Source organism: Trichosurus vulpecula, chromosome 2 (genome assembly GCF_011100635.1).
Source record: "Trichosurus vulpecula isolate mTriVul1 chromosome 2, mTriVul1.pri, whole genome shotgun sequence".
NCBI lineage: Eukaryota > Metazoa > Chordata > Mammalia > Diprotodontia > Phalangeridae > Trichosurus > Trichosurus vulpecula.
In genome coordinates, this window is record NC_050574.1 from 183,308,481 (window position 1) to 183,329,814 (window position 21,334).

General features: G+C 39.4%; 1 protein-coding gene across 2 annotated transcripts in view; it reads left to right on the forward strand.

The window, feature by feature from the left end:
- SGCG (sarcoglycan gamma) overlaps positions 1 to 21,334 on the forward strand; it is a 260,838-nt gene that overhangs the window by 123,250 nt on the left and 116,254 nt on the right. For both annotated transcript variants that reach the window (XM_036742841.1, XM_036742842.1), the window contains exon 3: positions 6,571 to 6,672. In XM_036742841.1, the coding sequence (XP_036598736.1) occupies positions 6,571 to 6,672 (102 nt within the window). The remainder of the gene's footprint in view (positions 1 to 6,570; positions 6,673 to 21,334) is intronic.

Genomic DNA, 21,334 nt, shown 5'->3' on the forward strand with positions numbered 1-21,334 from the left:
CAAAAAAGGAGACAGGGACAAGGAAGAGATAGAGAATTATCTAAGAAGGAGGGACGGAAAATGTAAAGAAGTAGTGATAAGAATGAACTTCAGTGTTGTGGGGAAGAAGATGAAGAGAAGATCCAAAGAAAAGGAAGAAAGAGTAAAAAAATCCCAGAAAGTCCCTTCCCCTCTCTGGACCCAGGGCAACTTTAAGTAGTAGAGAAGGTGCCAATATGTAGTGCAAGAAAAAATTCCTCATTTGGAGCATATGAAAATGATTATTTCTTAAAAGACAGAAATGACTATTATTAAAGTATAAATCTTTATTTAAGAATTAGCTACTTAAATTCTGTGAAGTAATTGACTAGTTAGAGTAAAGGTCAAAGTAAATAAATTAGAAGAAAGGATAAAAATGTATAGCAGATGCTGAATGTAATTATAATAGCTCCAGTTCCACATATTCAAGTGAATATGTTTTGAAAAGGGAGGGGGGCACCAGGACGAAAAAAAGTTTAAATCATTTATTTCATAGGGAAGTTTAACCAATACAAAATGGTTGCCACAGGAAGGTCAAAGGCATCCCACCCTTCAAATTCCCTCCTTCATCCAGGAAACAGATATCTTTACCAAGTAGAAAGGCATAGATGTCAAGAACATTAGCTTAGCGTACAAGGTCATTTTCAAAATATTATAAAGGAGGATGAAAGATCATGAGGAGTATGCCTTCACGAAGCAGCATAAAAGAATGGGGGGAAAGGAACCTGAGGAGAGCTTAGCAACAAGTACATGCTGATTTTTATGGTGATCTTTTTTTTAACTAGTAAAAATAAGAACCTAGTACTGTGTTTTATATGAGAGACATTAGATGTAGTCAAAAAGAAAAGTTAGATCTGAGTAAATTCATACAACCAAAATCTATACTGGTTGTGATATAATATTAAGGCATGCAGTGATCAATGACTTTTTTCCTTTAAAAAAACAATATCATTAAATATCAACAACTATTGACCCATATGGCTACTTATTCTTCCCTAGAAAATGGGCATAAGAATATATGAGAAATGTATATAAGAATATTGTGTGCATGTATCTAGGATGCCCCTGGTGTCATAGGAACAGATAGTCTATGTTAGACCACATCTCTATAGTTACATCATTAACTAAGAGTTATAGGGAAGATATAATGTCATTCTTTCTATTGCTTATTGATTTTCAAAAAACATTTACTTCATATGCAAAGTGCAGCCTGAAATCTCTTTTTAAGCATGGTGGCTTCCACATTCATAAATGTTTAAAAGACTTTATAAGAGAATGAAAGTATGGAGGAAATTTTGTTCAATAACACACTGCCATTGAACGATTGATTGATCAATAAACAATTACCAAGCACCTACTATGTGCCCTGGCATTAAAAGAGGTGTAAAATAGGGAGGTATTCTCAGCTAAATTGTTTATCAGTGCCATGGGTAACATCCTGAACAGAGTTCAAGCAAAGGGATTCCTCACTGACGACAAGAGTCTCCAAATTCTCAGATTCACAGATGATGCCACTAATTTCATCAATACTACAAAGCCCCTTTGTGAAATACATAGCAGTGTGAAAAAACTGGTCTAAACATCCACACTCAAAAGTTAAGTGTATGAAAAACATATTGCCCAGAAATGCAGTGGAACCGTAAGTTGCTCAAGTAATTTCATCAATGAACGTCTTGAATTGTTGCAGCTGTTGCTGTTGTTGTTATTGTTCAGATGTTTCAGTCATGTCTGGCTCTTCATGACCCCATTTGGGATTTTCTTGACAAAGATACTGGAGTGGTTTGCCATTTCCTTTTCTAGCTCATTTTACAGATGAGGAACCTGAGGCAAACAGGGTTAAATGACTTGTCCAGGTTCACACAGTTGGTAAGTGTCTGAGGCTGGGTTGGACTCAGGAAGATGAGTCCTCCTGATTCCAAGCCCAGTGCTCTCTGCGCTGCAACACTTATGCCTTGTTTTGTATAGATAATACAAATGGAACCAGAGATGGAGTGAAATATTAAGCCACATGACATTGGAAAATTTGTACAGTGCCCAAACCACTTGCTATTACAAAAGTACCATTAATCTGCTAGGTGTATACATAGATGTAGGAATCTTGACATATCATAGTCCGAGAAAAATCAAATTGCAAGTAACTCAAAAGCCCAGAGATAGACTCATAGTTGGAGTGACTAGGTTGGAACATATTACTAAGGATGATAAGATGTGTTACAAAAGACACAAATGACTGGGGAAAGAAGTGGCCTGGATAGTTAGCAAGAGTGAGTATGAATGTTATGTTGGTATTCCTGTGACCTTAAAATGATCAGAGGAAGGTTTATGGTGTGTTATTTGGATCTTCTATGGAAGATTCAAGGAAGCACACAGACAAGAACCACACAAGATGAGAATGGTTGGAAGGGTACAGCCTGCATTGCTGAAGGGAGTGCCCCGAGAGAATAAATTGCAGATTCATCAAAAACATACTTCTCTATAAAGTGTTCTGTGGTTATTTCATTTTCATTGTCTCTAAACTATAAGTTACTTGAAGACAGGAAATATGTTTCCCTATCTTAGTATTCCTTCCACAGCATTTAGTGTAGTTTCCTGAACACAGTCAGCATTTTTAAATATTAGCTGACCCATGGAGCTCAAAATGCTTTTAAGAGTATTTCACATATCTTTTAATATTTTTGGCAATGAAGCTGATAATAGCATGTAAGTTATGCAATTGGTGAACAATCTCTACGTGAAGCAGAAAAGAAAATATTGGTACTACGGTTTCTATGGATGAGAAATGTGGTAGAAAGAAAAGAATATCCTGAAACCCAGACATTACACTCTAATTTGTTGAAAAGGAGAAAGAATCCAGACTGGGATGGCCAGGGGCTTACTATGGAGATGTCCTAGTAAGAACTCTGTTCCCAGGCTGATCCAGAAGAGTGTCTTGTCTAAGAATAGATCTTTAATAAATGGTTGTTGAATTAAATCGAATGAGTTGAATCGAATTAAGGAAAGCAGATTGGTATTGGAGTTAAAATCCATTGTGGGGATGAACTAATTTCTTCTGAGACACATTGCAAGCAAGCTGAAAGACATGGAAGTGCCCTAGAACAAACCAATAGAAAGCTTATGATAAGTGTTGTATAGCACTGTTTTGCAAACCAGTTTCTGAGAGGCAGAGAAAAATCTTCAGCACCTATATTCATGAGATTCTGGGAAAGGGTATCAGACAGCATTGTTTCCTCTCACCTAAGGAGAAGCTATCACAAAAAGGATATGTGCACTCAGAATACAGAGTTGGAAAAAGGATCAGGGCACATAATTTGAGCCAACGACATAGAGACAGAGTACTTTCTATTGTGGGCATTCCCACCATTGCAACCAGGGAACCTAAATTTTTGTCCCACCCCACCCCAATCCCCTGAAGGGAGAAACTGTGACTGATCAATTTTATTGAGGAGGATAAGGATGGTATTGCTTTCCTCCTTCCTCCTTTTTACATTCCCTATCTCTCTTCCCCTCCTAGAGAGAATGAATTCTTGTTCCAAAATTTTCCTTTTCCTTAATGTTAGACCTTCTGCTTAAATTAGTCCCAATATCAGCTAGTTAAAGGATTGATCCTTACTTTTCTAGTAATATGCTTCATTATTTGTAAAGGGGAGGGCAGAGAGAAAAGTAGAACAGTAGCTGGCAGAGTATGAGAAAGAAAGAAATCGACAGAGAGGGTGGTATCTGTCTGAATGTCAGGACAGAAGGAGTTAGTTCTTCTTTCCCCCTGAGTTGAGGCTCAGGAACAGAATGAGAGAATAACTTAGTTATATTGATTTCCTATTTTAATAAATCTCCCAATGTGGGACAAGAATTGATCCAGGTCTCTGCCTTTAAAAATAGCTGTTAGATGGTTGCTGTTAAGTCACATTGTACTATGTGTTGTTTTCCTACCCATGCATGTGCAAAGAAACTTCTTTGTAGAGAGGGAGGTGAGGGAAGTGTCTGGAAGAAAGTCATGCCTGGTAGCAAGAGAGGAATGGTGTGAACAGGGCCAGGTAATACCTACATTCCAAAGGGAATCAGCTAAATGAGAGTCGTGAGCTTCCTCTTTATAAGTCATCAAGTACACAGCCAACAATAGTTGGGATCAATCACTTACCTAGCTAACATTGGTGCTAATTAAAACAGATGGTATAAACATAACTAGAAAATGGGAAAATTTTGGAGCAAGACTTTATCATCCTCAAGAAGGAAAAGAGAAGTGAGAAAAAGGGAAGCAGAGTCATAGAGAAATATCACAATGTTCCTTTCCAGCAAATGTGATCAGCCAGTCTCTCCTTTCAGCCATTGGGGGGGGGGGGGAGGAGAGGAGGGAAGGGGGACTTGCACAGTTTAAATCTCTGGATGCGATTTAAATGGTGGCCCTCTTGGCAGCAAGTGCTCTCTCTATCTCTCTCATCTAGCTCAAGTCATGTGCCCACTTCTGCTTCTAGCCCCATATCCCCAGCATACAATTCCATCTTCTAATGGTCTCTCCTTTACTATGTACAAAAGTTATATATAAAAGGGATTAATTTTCCATCATGGAAAGACCCTTCTTTTTAGGAGGTTATTGAAGACTTTTCTCTTCCCATAGAAATTAATCTCCAAAGTCCTGCCGCAGTTGAATGGCTTTCTTATGAATCCTCCAGATAATCAGAGTCTGAACCTTCTGGATCAGTACGAAACCTTAATGAATTTCATAGTCTTTCCCTGATCCAAATCAGTAACATGTGTAGCTCCATAACCATTGCAGGGTCTGGAGATATGAGGTATGATTAAATGGTATACATTCGGATGAGCCAAATGGCTTGGAAATATTATACTTCTAGGTATATTAATACCACATGTCATGGTACTGTTTTGTTTAAAACTGACTTACCATATGGTATATAGACCCTACCAGTAGTCTCCTAATTGGTATCTAATAGCCTACATGGCAGATCACTCACTGCTCTTCCTTCTACTCTCTCTTAGATCTGCTCCTTTACAAGGCAAACCATTCTGTAGCTTTTTTCCAGGCACAAGTCTCATGTCAAGTCTTGTTGATACCTCATGTTTATCTCCTTGTGCCAACATTTCAAGTTTATTTAATTTATTATCATGTGTGTATATACCTATACATATATGCATTAGTATATGGATATAAAAGTCTACCTGATCTTCTTCCCAGTTATTTTCTTCTGACAATTCCTAGACACTCCTTCCACTATGGTTCAGTGTCAAGCCTCTTGTCCTCTGGAATGCAGTATTTTTGTTTTTGTTTTATTCTGCATTTGTGATTCCACTGGTATAAGCCTTCCCCATAAGGAGACAACTTCAGCCATTTTTCTGCAGCTTCTATTCTTGAAGAGTTTCCTGGGGTACTAAGAGGTTAAGTGACTTGCCCAGGGTAAAACGATCAGTATGTGACAGAAGCAGGGCTTGACCCCAGTCTTCCTGCTCCTAAGGCCAGATTTTTTTCCAGCTTTTTTTCTGTCACCTCTGCCAATCTGCTTTCCTTTACAGTTCAATGGGAAAATGTTCTCTTTCCCCTCTCATACTTCAGCCTAAAGGCTTCTTGATCAATTTGATAGGTCTCTCACCAAACATATTTTTTCCTGCTCTTCATAAGATCCATTCCATACCCTGCTATGAACTCCTCTTTTGGGTATATCACAATTCATGGTCCAGAAAACCAAACCTCCTTGTTTGACCACACACACATGATGTTACCTTTTCACACCCTATGCTTTCCTTTCTCTTACAAAGTTATGACTTTTAGCTTTGGTGGGGATTAAGGGGAAGAATTATGTGATAAAGGTGTGTGTAGGAGCAGAGCATTCTCAAATATGTTGTTGTTGTTCATTTGTTTCAGTGGTGTCCAAATCTTTGTGACCCCATTTGGGATTTTCTTGGTAGAGATACTGGAGTGGTTTGCCATTTCCTTTTTCCAGATGAAGAAACAGGCAGACAGGGTTGGGTGGCTTACCCAGGGTCACACAGCTGGTGGGTGTCGGAGGCTGGATTTGAACTCAGGAAGATGAGTCTTCCTGACTCGAGGGCCAGTGCTCTACCCACTGTGCCACCTAGCTTCCCTATTGTCAAACATATCAATAATAAAAGCTAATACTTAAGATTTGCCAAACAAAAAACCACAACAAAGTTATGACTTTTAGCTGGAAGATGAAATGAAAAGACCATTTGTGGCTCCACATTTCCCACAAATGGCCTTTTCATTTCATCTTCCAGCTAGAAACATATTACGTGTTTCTTCTGATTAAGCATTCTATTTAGACATGAATCAGCAGAAATAGGTAAAAGGCAGAAAATCTGATCAGTCTTGGCAGTCTCTATGTTATGTCTTAGAATGATGATAGACATCAGGAAGACATAATGCCTCTGGATTAGAGAAAGCAGAGTCATCCTTTCACTCAGTTATCTTCCCTACATAGGTTGTAAAAAGGGAAAAATAAAACCTACATGAATTTCATAATCTGAGAGATAAACAGTGATGAAAAATAAAAACAAAAATAAAAATCTCTTGTTTTTGGACAGACTGGAATGGGGCATCTGCGTGTTACAAAAGATGGTCTCCGCCTGGAAGGGGAGTCTGAATTTTTATTCCCACTGTATGCCAAAGAAATTCGCTCCAGGCTGGTAAGTAAAGAACAAAATACTTAAAGCAACATACTACAAACAAAACCAAACACAAATTTTAGTAAGTGTAAAAATTTGTAGTATTGTAGAAGACACTTTGTAGAGCATATATACACAAAACCTTTCTAAATTGTCTCAAAATGCTTGGGAGTTTGGTTATGGAACTAATCTCTAACAACTGCATTTAGAGAGTAAATGAAACCAATTTTCCTGTACTTCAGAATTTAAATTTGGTGGTCACTGTAATTTAGACCTGAAATGAAAACCTCAAACACAAATAATTTAAGCTTCTATCCACTATTGCAAAGCAATTTAAATTCAAGTGATTTTGAAAGCATTTCAAATTGTCTGAGAAGCTTAAAAAGAAATCTTTTTCACAGTAGGGTATTCTTCACTAATTATAGAATATTAAGGTTAAATAGGACCCTCTATCAGTAGATTAAACATCAGTACTGAATGGTTATGTTAATAGAGTACAGTGGGACTTTAAAAGCATATCTGCCTCAATATAATCTTCATTTGCCTCCCTGGCATTTAACTCTACCTCCAGGATAGCCAATCATGAAATTAAATTACTGTACAGTAAAGTATAATGCCTCCATGAAATGTTTCTGTTTTTTCTTCCTGTAGCATACTGAACACAAAATGAAATATGAGGACTTTAACTTACATCAGGTTTTTAAGTATCCACCACCCAGCCCTATCCTGGGATAGCCTCTAACCATGGAGGCATTGTGAGGTCTGCCATAGTGTTCAGCCTTGTTTTTTAACCTTATAATTTATGTAGTGACCTTCAGGAAATTTGTACTGCCTGAGGGTACCTGGGAAGCTGCTCAAGTTTCATCTTTAAAATATATGCCTTTAAAAAAATAAACAGTCCCCATGCTATCCTCTATGATATCTCTAGAGAAAGGGCTGTGTAGGTTTTAAAAAAAGAAAAAAAATTTCCAGGTAATTGAAGAAAACAGTCTGTGCCTTTCTCCCATCTCCCATCTTTCTGTCTTCAAAAGGGACCACTGAGAAGAGCTGGTTACCCATAAAAAGAGTTGGTTTTCTTGCCTTAAGTAAGACCTTATTGGCCCTACTCTCCCATTCACTCAACTACATTGACTCCCTATTACCAACAAGATCCAATAGAAAAATCCTCTTTTGGGGCTTCAGAGCCCTTCAGAACCTAGCTCCTTCCTACCTTTCTAGTCTTCTTACACCTTCCTCCTTTCCACATGCTCTTATACAGTGACACTGGCCCCTTTCTTGTTCCCCCCATACAACATTCCATCTCCAGTGTTTTCTGATGACTTGCCTCCTATGCCTGGAAAGCTCTCCCTCCTCACCTCCACTTCCTGGCTTCCTTCAAGTCCCAGCTAAAGTCCAGCCTTCTACAATAACCTTTGCCACGACTTCTTAATCTTAGTGCCTTGCCCATGAGACCACCCCCAAATTATCCTGTATGTATTTTAATAGTTGTGTGTTGTCTCTCCCGTTAAATTATGAGCTCCTTGAAAGCAGGGACTAGAGGGAGGGGGTTGCATTTCTTTGTATCTCCAGCGTTTAGCACAGTGCTTGGCACAGAGTAAGTACTTAAGAAATGCTGGTTGACTAATGACTGACTGACTCATAGTCCTAAATTATCAAGAATTTTTTGCACAACCAGTATCAACAGAGCACTATGCCTTAATCTTAGAGGATATAAAATAAATAGGAAAAACTTGCTTTAGAGTTGGAGAATGAAAACACATACTTAAGGTGACCTAAGAACAGTATAAAAGCAATTTATCACCACTCCCTTGTTGATATAGTACAACATGAACAGATAAATGCTGAGCAAGAATGGAGTACAGATATAGGGTATTTAGAAGATATTACTTCACCTTTTTCTCTCTCTTTTTCTAATTAAAAGGGCCATCTCTTGACTTACTTCTTAAAGAAGCCTATTCATTGAATGGGACTTATTTCACTCTAAGTGATGTAATATTAAGTTGGGATTTTTTTACTCTTTTCTCTTTTAGCTTATTTAATCAAGTTCCCCTGAAGAGTTTGGCCTTTGTTTCCTTGATTTAATTAGGAGTTCTTGATGACCACCTTGCCTCAAGCGAAAGCCTAGTTTACATGAGTTTGAGTGACATGTTTGTGACATCAGAGGTTTTTAGACGACATGGGTTTAAGTCGCATTTTTGTGACACTTTTAGGTCACGTGGGTGAGTCGCATGTGTTACTCACCTTTAACCCTGAACAAGATATATAAACCCAGAGGCTGGCATTCTCCCTTGGGGCTCTGAGCCACAGGAGGAGTGGTGTGTGACTCTGGGCCAGTCGTGAAAAGCTCCCCGGCTCCTGAACCCAGATGTTGATGGTTTCTTGGTAACTAGGAATTGTGATTTGGTCTGTTTATATTGTGTATGTTTGTAATTTGTTTGTATTTGCTCTGAAGTTCAGGTTGCTCGCTTTTCCTCCTGAACTAAGTGAGTTTATGTGTATATGTTGGATTAAAGTAAGATGGTTAACCACTTAACACTACTTTCCTTAGTAAAGCAGATCAAAAGAACCCGTGCTGGTAGCGTTCTTGTTCTTGGGCTTGTGTTGGTCTTTCACCCCCACAACAGCTGCTAGCTGAATTGTTGCATCAAGTGAGTACATGAAAAGGCCTTAGTCTAAAAGGGCCAGGGTCTCCCATTGCATCCTGGGTCATCTCCAGTCATCCTGATTAATATCTGGTCACTGGATCCAGATGGCTCTGGAGGAGAAAATGAGGCTGGTGACCTTGCACAGCCCTCTCTCACTCAAATCAAAGTCAACTGCAAGTCATGTCATCATGTCCCTGATGTCATGGTCCTCTTTGAAAATGAAGGACAAGCACAACAACTTCACCTTTTAGGAGTTTCTTTTTTGCCCTTATTTTATGACCCAGGAAGCCTTCTGAATATTAGAACTCTGACTTTGTGTTACAAAGAGAAAAATAGATCCACATTACCCTTGAATGTGGCATCCTTTAAAATATTCTAGGGCATAAAGGAAGTAAAACAAGAAAAGGGTATTTCAGACATGCTTGTTTCTTAGTCACACATGGACTCTATAAATGTAGCTTCCTCAAAGGACTGAAAAAGAAAACTCAAGTAATAATGCTTATCTGTCCAATACTCAGTGAAAATTAATTGACCCTTAATTATATTCTCAGTAGGGCCAATCTGGTGTTCTGACCCACTGGCTAAAAGGGGAAGAAATTCATAGCCTGTTATTTGACTGGGCATCAGGCTGATTCAACTTGCCTTTCTTCTGGGACGCCAAAAGGACCTCAGCTGAAATTGCCACCCAGAAAGAACTATCTTCTCTATAACGTGCTCTTTAACCCACAACCAACCCTCTGGTCAGTGCCACTTCCTCCTACCCCTCCTGGCTGGACACTGATCCCCTATCTCTACCCCTGCCAAAAGGAAATAGAATTCCTCTTCCTCTGACCTATATATTCACTCCCTTCTTCTCAACAGTGGTAGCCTGCTCCTATGGGACAGCCCCCTAATGCATTCTAAGGACTCTCAGTCCTTGCTGTCTGCTTTGTATCTGCACCCTTGGGGCCTTTCCATATACCCTGCAACTGAACTCTCCTTCATTGTGTCATCTTTCCCAATTAAAAAGGTGAGTTTCTTGAGAGCAGGAAATGTGTTCTTTTTTAATTTTAATTTTTATCCTCAGTGTTTAGCATAGTGTTTCATACATAGTCAGCAATAAATAGATTTTCCCCACTAATTCATTCATCACAGCTTCAATACTTTGTCCTCTTAATTGCTCTGGAAAAACATCTGCTTTAAATATTTCTGTCTACTGGCAGGGGTGGTGCCACTGGATTAAGAATTAATTTTCCAAGACCTCACAAGGCAGGAATAAAGACCTGGGATGGTCCAAAGGACTCTGGTCATGAGGGAATGGAATAAAAAAAGAAAAAAGGGTGTGGAAAAATAGCTATTTTCTATGAGGTTTGGCTGCTTGAGGGACATATAAATAGCATTCCTTCATTGTTCTATCCCCATAGAAGCCAAGCACTGTGAAGTATCTAAGTGTGGCTTTGGAAACCCTTTTGCTAGTCCTTCACTATCTTTTATATAATAACTTTCGTGTGACTTCAGGGAAACACCTAAAAACCTGACCATGGGCATCTGCACTACCACTTCTGCTCTGTGATTCTTTTCTCGCATTCAACAGGCATGTTCCTACTAACCTGAAAATGGAAGGAGGAGAGAGGTTTCTCCCCCACAAAACCTGAAGATGTATATTGTCAAGCATATGTAGGAGAAATGGGCATGAATTTGTATTAAGAAAATTTTTGGAAAACATTACTTTTTGGTTTCAGTGCCCTACTTAAGTTTTCTATTTTCTCCAGGACAGAAGAGCAAAAGGGCATTGAGAATTCTGTCTCAGGTCAAAGCAATAACCCTTTTATCCTGGCATTTTGTTTGGAAAGAGGCACTAAGGGGATTTTTCTTAGCCAGGTCTGATTGTCCTTAAAATGTTAAGGAGATATTTTAACTATCTCTAGCTTTCCTTCCTAAGCCATAGCTTGCTCATTCATGAATTTATCAAAATGCTTTTAAAAATCAGTTTCAGGTCTGGCTATACCATTTCATGGGATAACAAGGGCTCTAATGTATCCCTGGTACATTAAGCTTATCTTTTATGCCTCTTCTTAGTTGTTATGAAGGCTCTTTTTGAGCCTACTCCTTGCCTATAATGAAAGATTTGGTAAATAATTATGGTATGGGTCTTCATTATTGTATACATTTTGATCGTATTCCCTATTGACTTCATTCATCTGGAGCACTGAAGATTGCTAGAGTAGTAGAGTATGTTCTGGCCTTCTCTCCCAGAGATAGGCTGCTCCTCCCTCAGGTTTATAAAGTAACCTGTGTCAGTTCAGAGTTTCTTACTTCTCTCTATGCATCATCTTGAGCCCCCAACCAGCTGGATTTCCCCTTTGTTAGAGGCTTGTGATTAGCATCCCAGTTCTATTCAACCACTTTATATCCATTAGATTTTATAAAGGGATATTTACTTAAAAGGGGGGCGGAGCCAAGATGGCAGCTGGAAAGCAGGGACTAGCATGAGCTCCCTGCTGAGTCCCTCCAAAAACCTATAAAAATGGCTCTAAACCAATTCTAGAACTGCAGAACCCACAAAAAAGCAGAGGGAAGCAGGGCTGCAGCCCAGGGAAGCCTGGATGGTCTCTGAGTGAGGTCTATCCCGCATGGAGCTGGGAGCAGAGCAGAGCGGAGCAGAGCAGAGCCCAGCGTGAGCTGCGTGGACCAACCAGACCAGGAGCCAGGAGGAGCGTGCCCTAGCACCGTGAATCGGTGAGCTGCAGCAGTTACCAGACTTTTCAACCCACAAACACCAAAGAAAACAGAGAAGGTTAGTGGGAAAAGCTGCAGGAGTGGAAGGAGTTCCCCGTTCGGCTACCACCCCGGGGGCAGCAGAGGTGGGGCAGCTACAGAAGTACAGCTGCAGTTGCTTCCAGCCCCAGGCCCACCTGGTGGGAGGAATTAAATGGTGGATCAGAGTAGGAGTGCACAGCCTGCTGAAGATCTAAGTCCAGTCCGGGTTGGGGGTTCTTGGGGAAGGAGGAGTGCTGGTGTGGCAGAGGTGGCGCATCCCCTCAAACGTGGAACATAGTTGTCTTAACTCCACAAGCAGTCATACCCCGCTGAAAAACTCAAGGCTCAAGTTAGTTGGCTGGGAATATGGCCAGGCAGCGAAAATGCACCCAGATTCAGTCTCAGACTTTGGAAGCTTTCTTTGGTGACAAAGAAGACCAAAACATACAGCCAGAAGAAGTCAACAAAGTCAAAGAGCCTACAACAAAAGCCTCCAAGAAAAACATGAACTGGTCTCAGGCCATGGAAGAGCTCAAAAAGGATTTGGAAAAGCAAGTTAGAGAAGTAGAGGAAAAATTGGGAAGAGAAATGAGAAGGATGCGAGAAAACCATGAAAAACAAGTCAATGACTTGCTAAAGGAGACCCAAAAAAATACTGAAAAATATACTGAAGAAAACAACGCCTTAAAAAATAGACTAACTCAAATGTCAAAAGAGCTCCAAAAAGCCAATGAGGAGAAGAATGCCTTGAAAGGCAGAATTAGCCAAATGGAAAAGGAGGTCCAAAAGACCACTGAAGAAAATACTACCTTAAAAATGAGATTGGAGCAAGTGCAAGCTAGTGACTTTATGAGAAGTCAAGATATTATAAAACAGAACCAAAGGAATGAAAAAATGGCAGACAATGTGAAATATCTCATTGGAAAAGCCACTGACCTAGAAAATAGATCCAGGAGAGAGAATTTAAAAATTATTGGACTACCTGAAAGCCATGATCAAAAAGAAAAGAGCCTAGATATCATCTTTCAAGAAATTATCAAGGAGAACTTCCTGGATATTCTAGAGTCACAGGGCAAAATAGAAATTGAAAGAATCCATCGATCGCCTCCTCAAATAGATCCCAAAAAGAAATCTCCTAGGAATATTGTCGCCAAATTCCAGAGCTCCCAGATCAAGGAGAAAATACTGCAAGCAGCCAGAAAGAAACAATTTGACTATTGTGGAAACATAATCAGAATAACCCAAGATCTGGCAGCTTCTACATTAAGAGATCGAAGGGCTTGAAATGTGATATTCCAGAGGTCAATGGAGCTAGGATTAAAACCAAGAATCACCTACCCAGCAAAACTGAGTATCATGCTCCAAGGCAAAATATGGATTTTCAATAAAATAGAGGACTTTAAAGGTTTCTCAGTGAAAAGACCAGAGCTGAATAGAAAATTTGACTTTCAAACACAAGAATCAAGAGAAGCATGAAAAGGTGATCAAGAAAAAGAAATTGCAAGGGACTTACTAAAGTTGAACTGTTTTGTTTACATTCCTACATGGAAAGATGATGTGTATGATTCATGAGACGTCAGTATTAGGGTAGCTGAAGGGAATATGCATATATATAAACATATGTTTATGTATATATATATATATATATGAATGTGTATGTATGTATGTATGTGTATATATATATATATATATATATATATATATAGAGAGAGAGAGAGAGAGAGAGAGAGAGAGAGAGAGAGGACACAGGGTGAGTTGAAGATGAGGGGAAGATATCTAAAAGAAATAAAATCAAATTAAGGGATGAGAGAGGAATATATTGAGAGAGGGAGATAGGGAGAGATAGAATGGGGTAGATTATGTCACATAAAGGTGGCAAGAGGAAGCAGTTCTGTGGGAGGAGGGGAGAGGGCAGGTGAGGGGGGAATGAGTGAATCTTGCTCTCATCAGATTTGGCCTGAGGAGGGAATACCATACATACCCAATTGGGTATCTTACCCCACAGGAAAGAAGAGGGAAGAAGATAAAAAAGGGGGGATGATGGAGGGGAGGATAGATGGGGGTGGAGGTAATCAAAAACAAACACTTTCAAAAGGGGACAGGGTCAAAGGAGAAAATTCAATAAAGGGGGATGGGTTGGGAAGCAGCAAAATATAGTTAGTCTTTCACAACATGAGTATTGTGGAAGGGTTATACATAATGATACACATGTGGCCTACGTTGAATTGCTTGACTTCTTAGGGAGGGTGTGTGGGAAGGGAAGAGGGGAGAGAATTTGGAACTCAAATTTTTAAAAGCAGATGTTCAAAAACAAAAAAAAAAGTTTTTCCATGTAACTAGAAAATAAAATACACAGGCAATGGGACGTAGAAATTTATCTAGCCCTACAAGAAAGGAAGGGAAAAGGCAATGGGAGGGGAACGGGGTAACAGAAGGGAGGGCTGACTGGGGAAAAGGGCAACCAGAATATATGCCATCTTGCAATGGGGAGGAGGGTAGAAATGGGGAGAAATTTTGTAATTCAAACTCTTGTGAAAATCAATGCTGAAAACTAAATATATTAAATAAATTTAAAAAAAAGAAATAGCAAAAATAAATTACACTATTCCCCCACTCACCCAAAAAAATCAAAGTTCATGAAGAAACTGAGGCAAATAGAAATTAAGTGACTTGCTCAGGGTCACACAGCTAGTAAGTATCTGAGGCCAAATTGGAACTCGGGTCTTCCTGACTCCAATTCCAGTGCTCTATCTACTTCACCACCACCCTCTCCTTTGAGGGAGTAGGCTCAAAAAATCCAATTCCTATGTAACATTACTTCCACCAAGTACACATCCAAAGGCAAAATCTCTGCAAGAGTAGCCCTTGTCTCAGCTACCACTGGGATGAGGCCCCAAAGGTCACTCTCAAAGAATATTCCTCATTCCCAGGGTCATCAATGCTGACAGTAAAATCTAGCCTGTATTCCAACTTCCTGATTCCTCTGGCTCACTTTCTCAACTTTTCTAAATTCCCAGGGACAGAGGCTTCACTCCTTTCACCTAGAATTGGAAAGAATAAATGAAAAGTGCAATGACCAAAGTCTGTTTCTGTCGTCTCAGAGGAGAGAGGGCCCTGAGTCCTCTTCCCTCATATAATGCTCTTTCACCATACTCTGTCAGTGTTGAATCACTGATATAACCCCAAAAGCAAGTAAAGGGGGAAAAAGAAGGGACCAATGTTAGTAGGCCTTTGTGAACACCTCAAAAGCTCATCAGAGAGCCTCCCTTCACCCTAGGGTTAGCTAACCAGAAACAACTGTGGATTTCTATACATGTTCCAGTCTTTCCAAAGCACCTCCCTTAAATGTCATCATCAATCACCGTCCTCCCGGAAATAAGCTTCCAAGTGTCCTCCACGTAGAGAAGTTACAGCAGCTAAGCAAGCTGCTAGGGGCTGTGTTATATGCCAGACACCCATTGTATTCATGTTTAATCTTCATATAGAAAGTTCTCTACTCCTTTACTCACTCTAATTATCTTTTTCTGGAACTTTTGCATCTGTATTATTTCCTTCTTAAGACCCTGGACCCAAAACCTCTAACAGTATTCCAAGTAAAACCACGCTGTGGTTTTGTGTAAGAGTTGAATAATATTTTATGTTGCATTTTTTGAAATATGTAATTCAGTGCATAAACTACAATATTATTTTGATCATTATAATCAGTTCACTAAATATCTGTGTTATAATTTAAAAAGGCTTTCCAATCATTTTAAGATTCAGAGAAAAATAATAGACTATTATGCCATGTAATTTTGGTGTACATTGATATATTAGTTATATGTATTCTTCATGGGATGAACTTGGGAAATAATTTTCCATTGAATTACTAAAAGCATTACCTTACACAGTGGCAAGAATTTTAGAGATAATCTGTTCATCTGAATAGCTAGGATGAAAGCATTTTTTTCATTGTAAATGTAATGCAGGGCCACTGAACAACTGATTACACACTAACCCTTAAAAATGGGTGGGTGAGTAATGCGGCTTAATTTCTTGTGACTCAAGAATAGAAATAATTTATTCTCCCAGAAGATAGTTGCTTTCTATCTGGACAACTAAGTATGGACAGACATTATTATATTCTAAACTACTCTGTACCTTTTTACTGGAGTAGTACCCCTTTTAAATAGAAGATTATCTTTATTACCCTTTGAGTTCCCACATGTAACCAGGACCAAACAAATCCGATGAAACGAAGTTCAAGTCAACAGTGGCCACCTTTTGCACAAGAATTTTGAGTCCTGAACAATATTTAAAGTTATAAATCCCATGCTGGCTTTGACTATGACTTCTGCTTAAGGAGTGCATTAGATTAGATTTCCTAACTCCTAGGAAAAAAAACATTAGGTTTCACCAATCAGGTTTAAGAGCAATATGGACACCCTGACCTATAATTGGAAGAATTTGCTTATCTTGCTGAAGCAGATGGAAAACGAAATGAATACTTTAAAGGCAAAGATAAACATGAGAAATATATATTCCCTCTTGAATTTGGAGGTAAAGGTCTGATTATAGTGTTTAGATACATAAACTGTCTTATTGAGTCCACAAGGTGAGGCAAGAGTCTGATTATAGCATAAATTTACCATTGATTGTAGGTCTTTGGGCAATGCTGTCTATGTCACACCTGAAATCTAGATCTGACTCTTCTGCCTGAAGTTACCAGAGAAAAGGCAAAAATGGACTTTTGCTCCATTAGCAGTTATAATCACAGAGCTGAAGGCTGCTATGGGAAGAATATCAACTGTCATTTTGTTTTGCAGAGAGAAAATGTTCATTATCTCTTAACTTTGCCCATCATAACTTTTTTAGTAGGAATGTATTTAAATTATTAAATGTTCCATAGCCAATTATGTGCTTCCAAGGTTGAGTTGCCTCCATGATTTGCTGGGCATTGTTCTTAGATGTCAGGCTATTAGACTAAATTTCCTTGAGGCTGCCATTCAATACAGGTTGTCTCAAATGTCTTAGTGGGATTTTAAGCTATTAAAGCTTAAAGTTGCTACTAAAGCTGAAAATTACACCAAGATTTTTGAGACAGTGCCCTCCCATGGCTACTGGAAAAAAGCAGAAAAAGAAAAAAAAAGTTAACCAGGGAAAGGCCCATAGGAAATGCTCATGTATCTCCAGAATAATCTAGCCCATTATACTCACCTCAAGTATATCTGTCACAGAAAAGGACATTCAGTTGTTTGGATACATTCAGTAAAAAGCAAAACAACAGTTCTTCAAAGTGAACTTATTTTATTCTTGGTCACTCACAAATCAGTCAGTTCCATGACTCTCCATCTTTTCATTGTTTCGACATTTATTAAGCAACTTCTGCATGAAGAATGCTGTGTTCCATGCTGAGAAAAATGAAAAATCTATAAATGAGACATGGTCCCTGCCCTTATGAAGTTTTATGGGAGGAAAAGACAAACAAATAGCTATAACATGTATGAGAGCTACAGCACAAATTATTATATGAGAAGAGCATTAGAGCATTGTGAAACAAAGTCTGAATGGCCTTTGCCAACTGGGAATATCAGAGAAGGTTTCAAGTACTTGAAAACATTTGAGTTGGCTTTTAAAGATATATAATAATAGGTAGTGAGGAGAGAGGCCATTTCATGTTGCAGCTTGGGCAAAGAAGCTGGGGATTTGTCTCAGGATTGCGAACTTAACACTTCCTCCCCTGTCTGGCCCTCTCTTTGGGAACAGTAGCAGACTAGTCCTGGGCATACTGCCTCCTTCCTTGGCTACATTCTCAACCCCTCCCACCACCACCACCACCACACCTCCACCATTGCCTCAGCAACAGTTACTCAATCAGTTAGCTAGCATTCATTAAGCGCTTACTAATGTGCCAGGCATTGTGCTAAGTGATGGGGATAGAAAGACAAGGAAAAATTGGCCCCTGTTCTCAAGGAGCTTACAGTCTAATGGCTGTTGTTATTGTGGTTTGTCCTTCGACTTGCAAGTGAATTGGATTTAAGTGAGGCAGGGCTATGCAAAATCACCAGCCTCACTCTCTCCTCCAGAGCCATCTGAATCCATTGACCCTAATGGGGGAGACAACGTATAAACACCTATGTACAAATAAGATATATACAGGACAAATTGGGGGAAGTCTCAGAGCAACACACTAAGATTAAAGTAGATTAGGAAAGGTTTCCTGTAAAAGGTGGAATTTTAGCTGAGATTAGGGAATCTGGGAGGTGGAGATGAGAAGGGAGACAAACTGGCAAAAGCAGTCAGAAGATGAAGTGTCTTGTGTGAGAAACAGTAAGGAGTCCAGTGTCATAGGAGCAGAGGATGTAGAGGACAGTAAGGTATATGAAGAGTTGAAAGGGAGAAAGGGGTCATGTTACTAAGGGCTTTGGAAGCCAATTCTTCAGCTTGTTTAGAAACCTCATGGTGTCCTGGGATATTCTCCCCAACTCAACAGTTTATTCCAGGGGCAAAAATGGCTCTAAGATTGTAGAAGTAAAAATATGTATACAGCAATGTATATTTCTCAGATGCAAAATAGTCCAGTTTGTCAGGAATGTAGAGCACAGCACTGGGCAATCCAGGGCAATCACTTCCCAAGTAGGGGAAAGGGAGTCTCTGTGGCCCAATGCCAAGGGAGCTATGTCCTGATCTTAAGAGCTTTGTGATCAACCAACCTCACCACGATAGCTAGTCATGGGATTTGCCTTCAACACGACTGCACCTACCCTTATGCCCAAAATTTCCCCAGGCTGCTCTTTTCCCCTGAGGTAAGCTCCCAACCTCCCTTCTTCTAAGTCCAGCGTAAGAGCCATGCCTGGACAGCTACAGCAACAGATCCCTTGGGAAAATTCGATACCCCATCTAGCCCCCAGAATACTCATCTTCTTTCCCCAAGTTATCTCATGGCTCCTGCAGGCCTGCCTAGAAAGGCAGACTCTGTGCCCCAGGGCAGTGACCCCGAGTAAGAGGTTCATGTCCCATGGGATAAAGTGAACCTCACTCACATGAGGAGAAGGCATGGGTGGACTTACTATTGCAGTAGTCTCTTCAGTGGTCTCTTGGCTTCAAGTCTCTCCCCTCTTCAATCCATTTTCCATACAGCTGGCAAAAGGATTTTTCTAAAGTGTGAACCTAACCATGTTGCTCCCCTTCAGTGAATTCCAGTGGCTCCCTGTTGACACTAGGATCAAATATAATTTTACCTTTATTTCATCCTTTTTAAATTTCTATTTTTATAAGTTCTAAAGTATATATAATCATCAGCATATTTGTACATGTATGTAATTTGTAAAGATGCAAAATCAGGGGGATGTGCTCAAAAATGTTTTTCTTGGCAAGGATGCTTGATTGAAAAAGGGTAAGACATTTATTAAGCACATATGCTCTCATAGAGAATGGATAGAAGTAGGAGATGAAAAACTTGCCCTTGAAAAGCTTACAGTCAAATTGGAAAGACAATATATATTCCTATAAAAAGATAATGAGCAGTACCAGGAAGTATTTTACATATCAAATGAGCATTATGGAAAATAATTGGCCTGACACTGCCCAAGAATCACCATGGTTACTGCATATGCAAAAGAACAAACTTTACACTATCTGCAAATATCAGCAGGTCAAATCCTTATTTATGAAGTCAAACAGTACTTTAAAACTTGGGGGAAATCATTTATGAATAAATCACTTGATAATATGTTTAAAATCTTACATTGTTTTTAAATGTAATTTGTATTTTGACATAGCTTCCATTCGTAACTCCAGACTCCTAAAAGAAAGGAGATGGAAGCATTTTGTTGAACACCAATTAGCCCTTCCCTAGCAAAACCCTGCCTTCTATTTCTCCTTCCCTTCTTTCCTCCATTGCTCCCTGAATATTGAGTACTTATAGAAGGCACTTTGCTAAGGGCAGTTGGGGATATCAAGATGTGGAAGAAGTGACTCTTGCTCCATGAGAGCTTACCATTGAGTTGGGGAGATGAAACACATACACAGATGATTACGGTATGATCTCCTAGAAAAGCATAGATCAACTCTTTTGTCTTCACTTCCTCTCCTTTCATTCACTTCTCTTTCCATTCCATTCTGACTTTCTATCTTATCACTCAACTGAAACTGTTTTCTCTAAGGTAAACAATGATCTCTTAATTGCTAAATTCAGTGACCTTTTCCTCATCTTCATCTTTCTTGACCGCTGGACATTTGATGCTGTTGACTCCCCTCTCCTGCTAGATAACACTTTCCTGAGTTTTTGTGATGCTATTTTCTGCTAGTTCTCCCTCTCAGTCTCATTTGTTAGAATATCATCAATGTCCCACTATCTAACCATGAGTATCTCCCAAGCCTCCTTCACAGAAAAAATACATATAGAGATACATATATATATATATGCAACCTATTGCAAATGATTCACAAACATACATGTTGGTCAATTAATAAGCATTTATTAAATTCCTCTTATGTGCCAGGCACTGTGCTAGGCTCTGAGTGTACAAATACAAAACTGAGACAGTTCTAGCCCTTACATAGCTAGCATTGTAATAAGAATATACATTATACCCAGAGATAAATAAATATAGAAAAGGCAGTTTGTTAAAAAAAATAGAATGGCGTTTCCACAGGACAAAAAAAAAATGGAAAGCAAAGGTAAAACTGGACAGGAACATAGAGGGAAAGGGCTGACGTAGATCAATATGAGAAAGAGATATGTAATGAAGGTGCTTTGGTCTAGGATTTTGTTGTTGTTATTCAGTTGTGTCTGACTCTTTGTGACCCCATTTGGGGTTTTCTTGTCAAAGATACTGGAATGGTTTGCCATTTTCTTCTCCAGCAATGATAAGGAGGCTGAGGCAAACAGGGTTAAATGACTTGCCCAGGGCCACACAGCTAGTAAGTATCTAAGGCTGTATTTGAGCTCAGGTCTTCCTGATTCCAGGCCCACTGTGTCACCTAGCTGCCCCAGCTGTCTAGGGCTAAATCACTTACAACTTAGAATCTCAAGGACTCCAAATGAAGCAATATTGCAGTGGATTGTCACACTCTAGTCTCTCACATAAACTACGGTCCTGTGTCATATACTGTCTATTCAGCATATCCAAAACAGAATTTATTGTTTTTCCCACAGAGCCCACCTTTTTTCCAGACTTACCTGTGTTTGTTGAAGGAAACTCCATCCTTCTGGTCACCTTGACTCAAAACCTGAGTTTTCTTGGACTCTTCATTTTCTTTAACCCTCCTTAACCAGTTGGTTACATGGTCTTTCTTTTCTGCTTCCACAACAACCA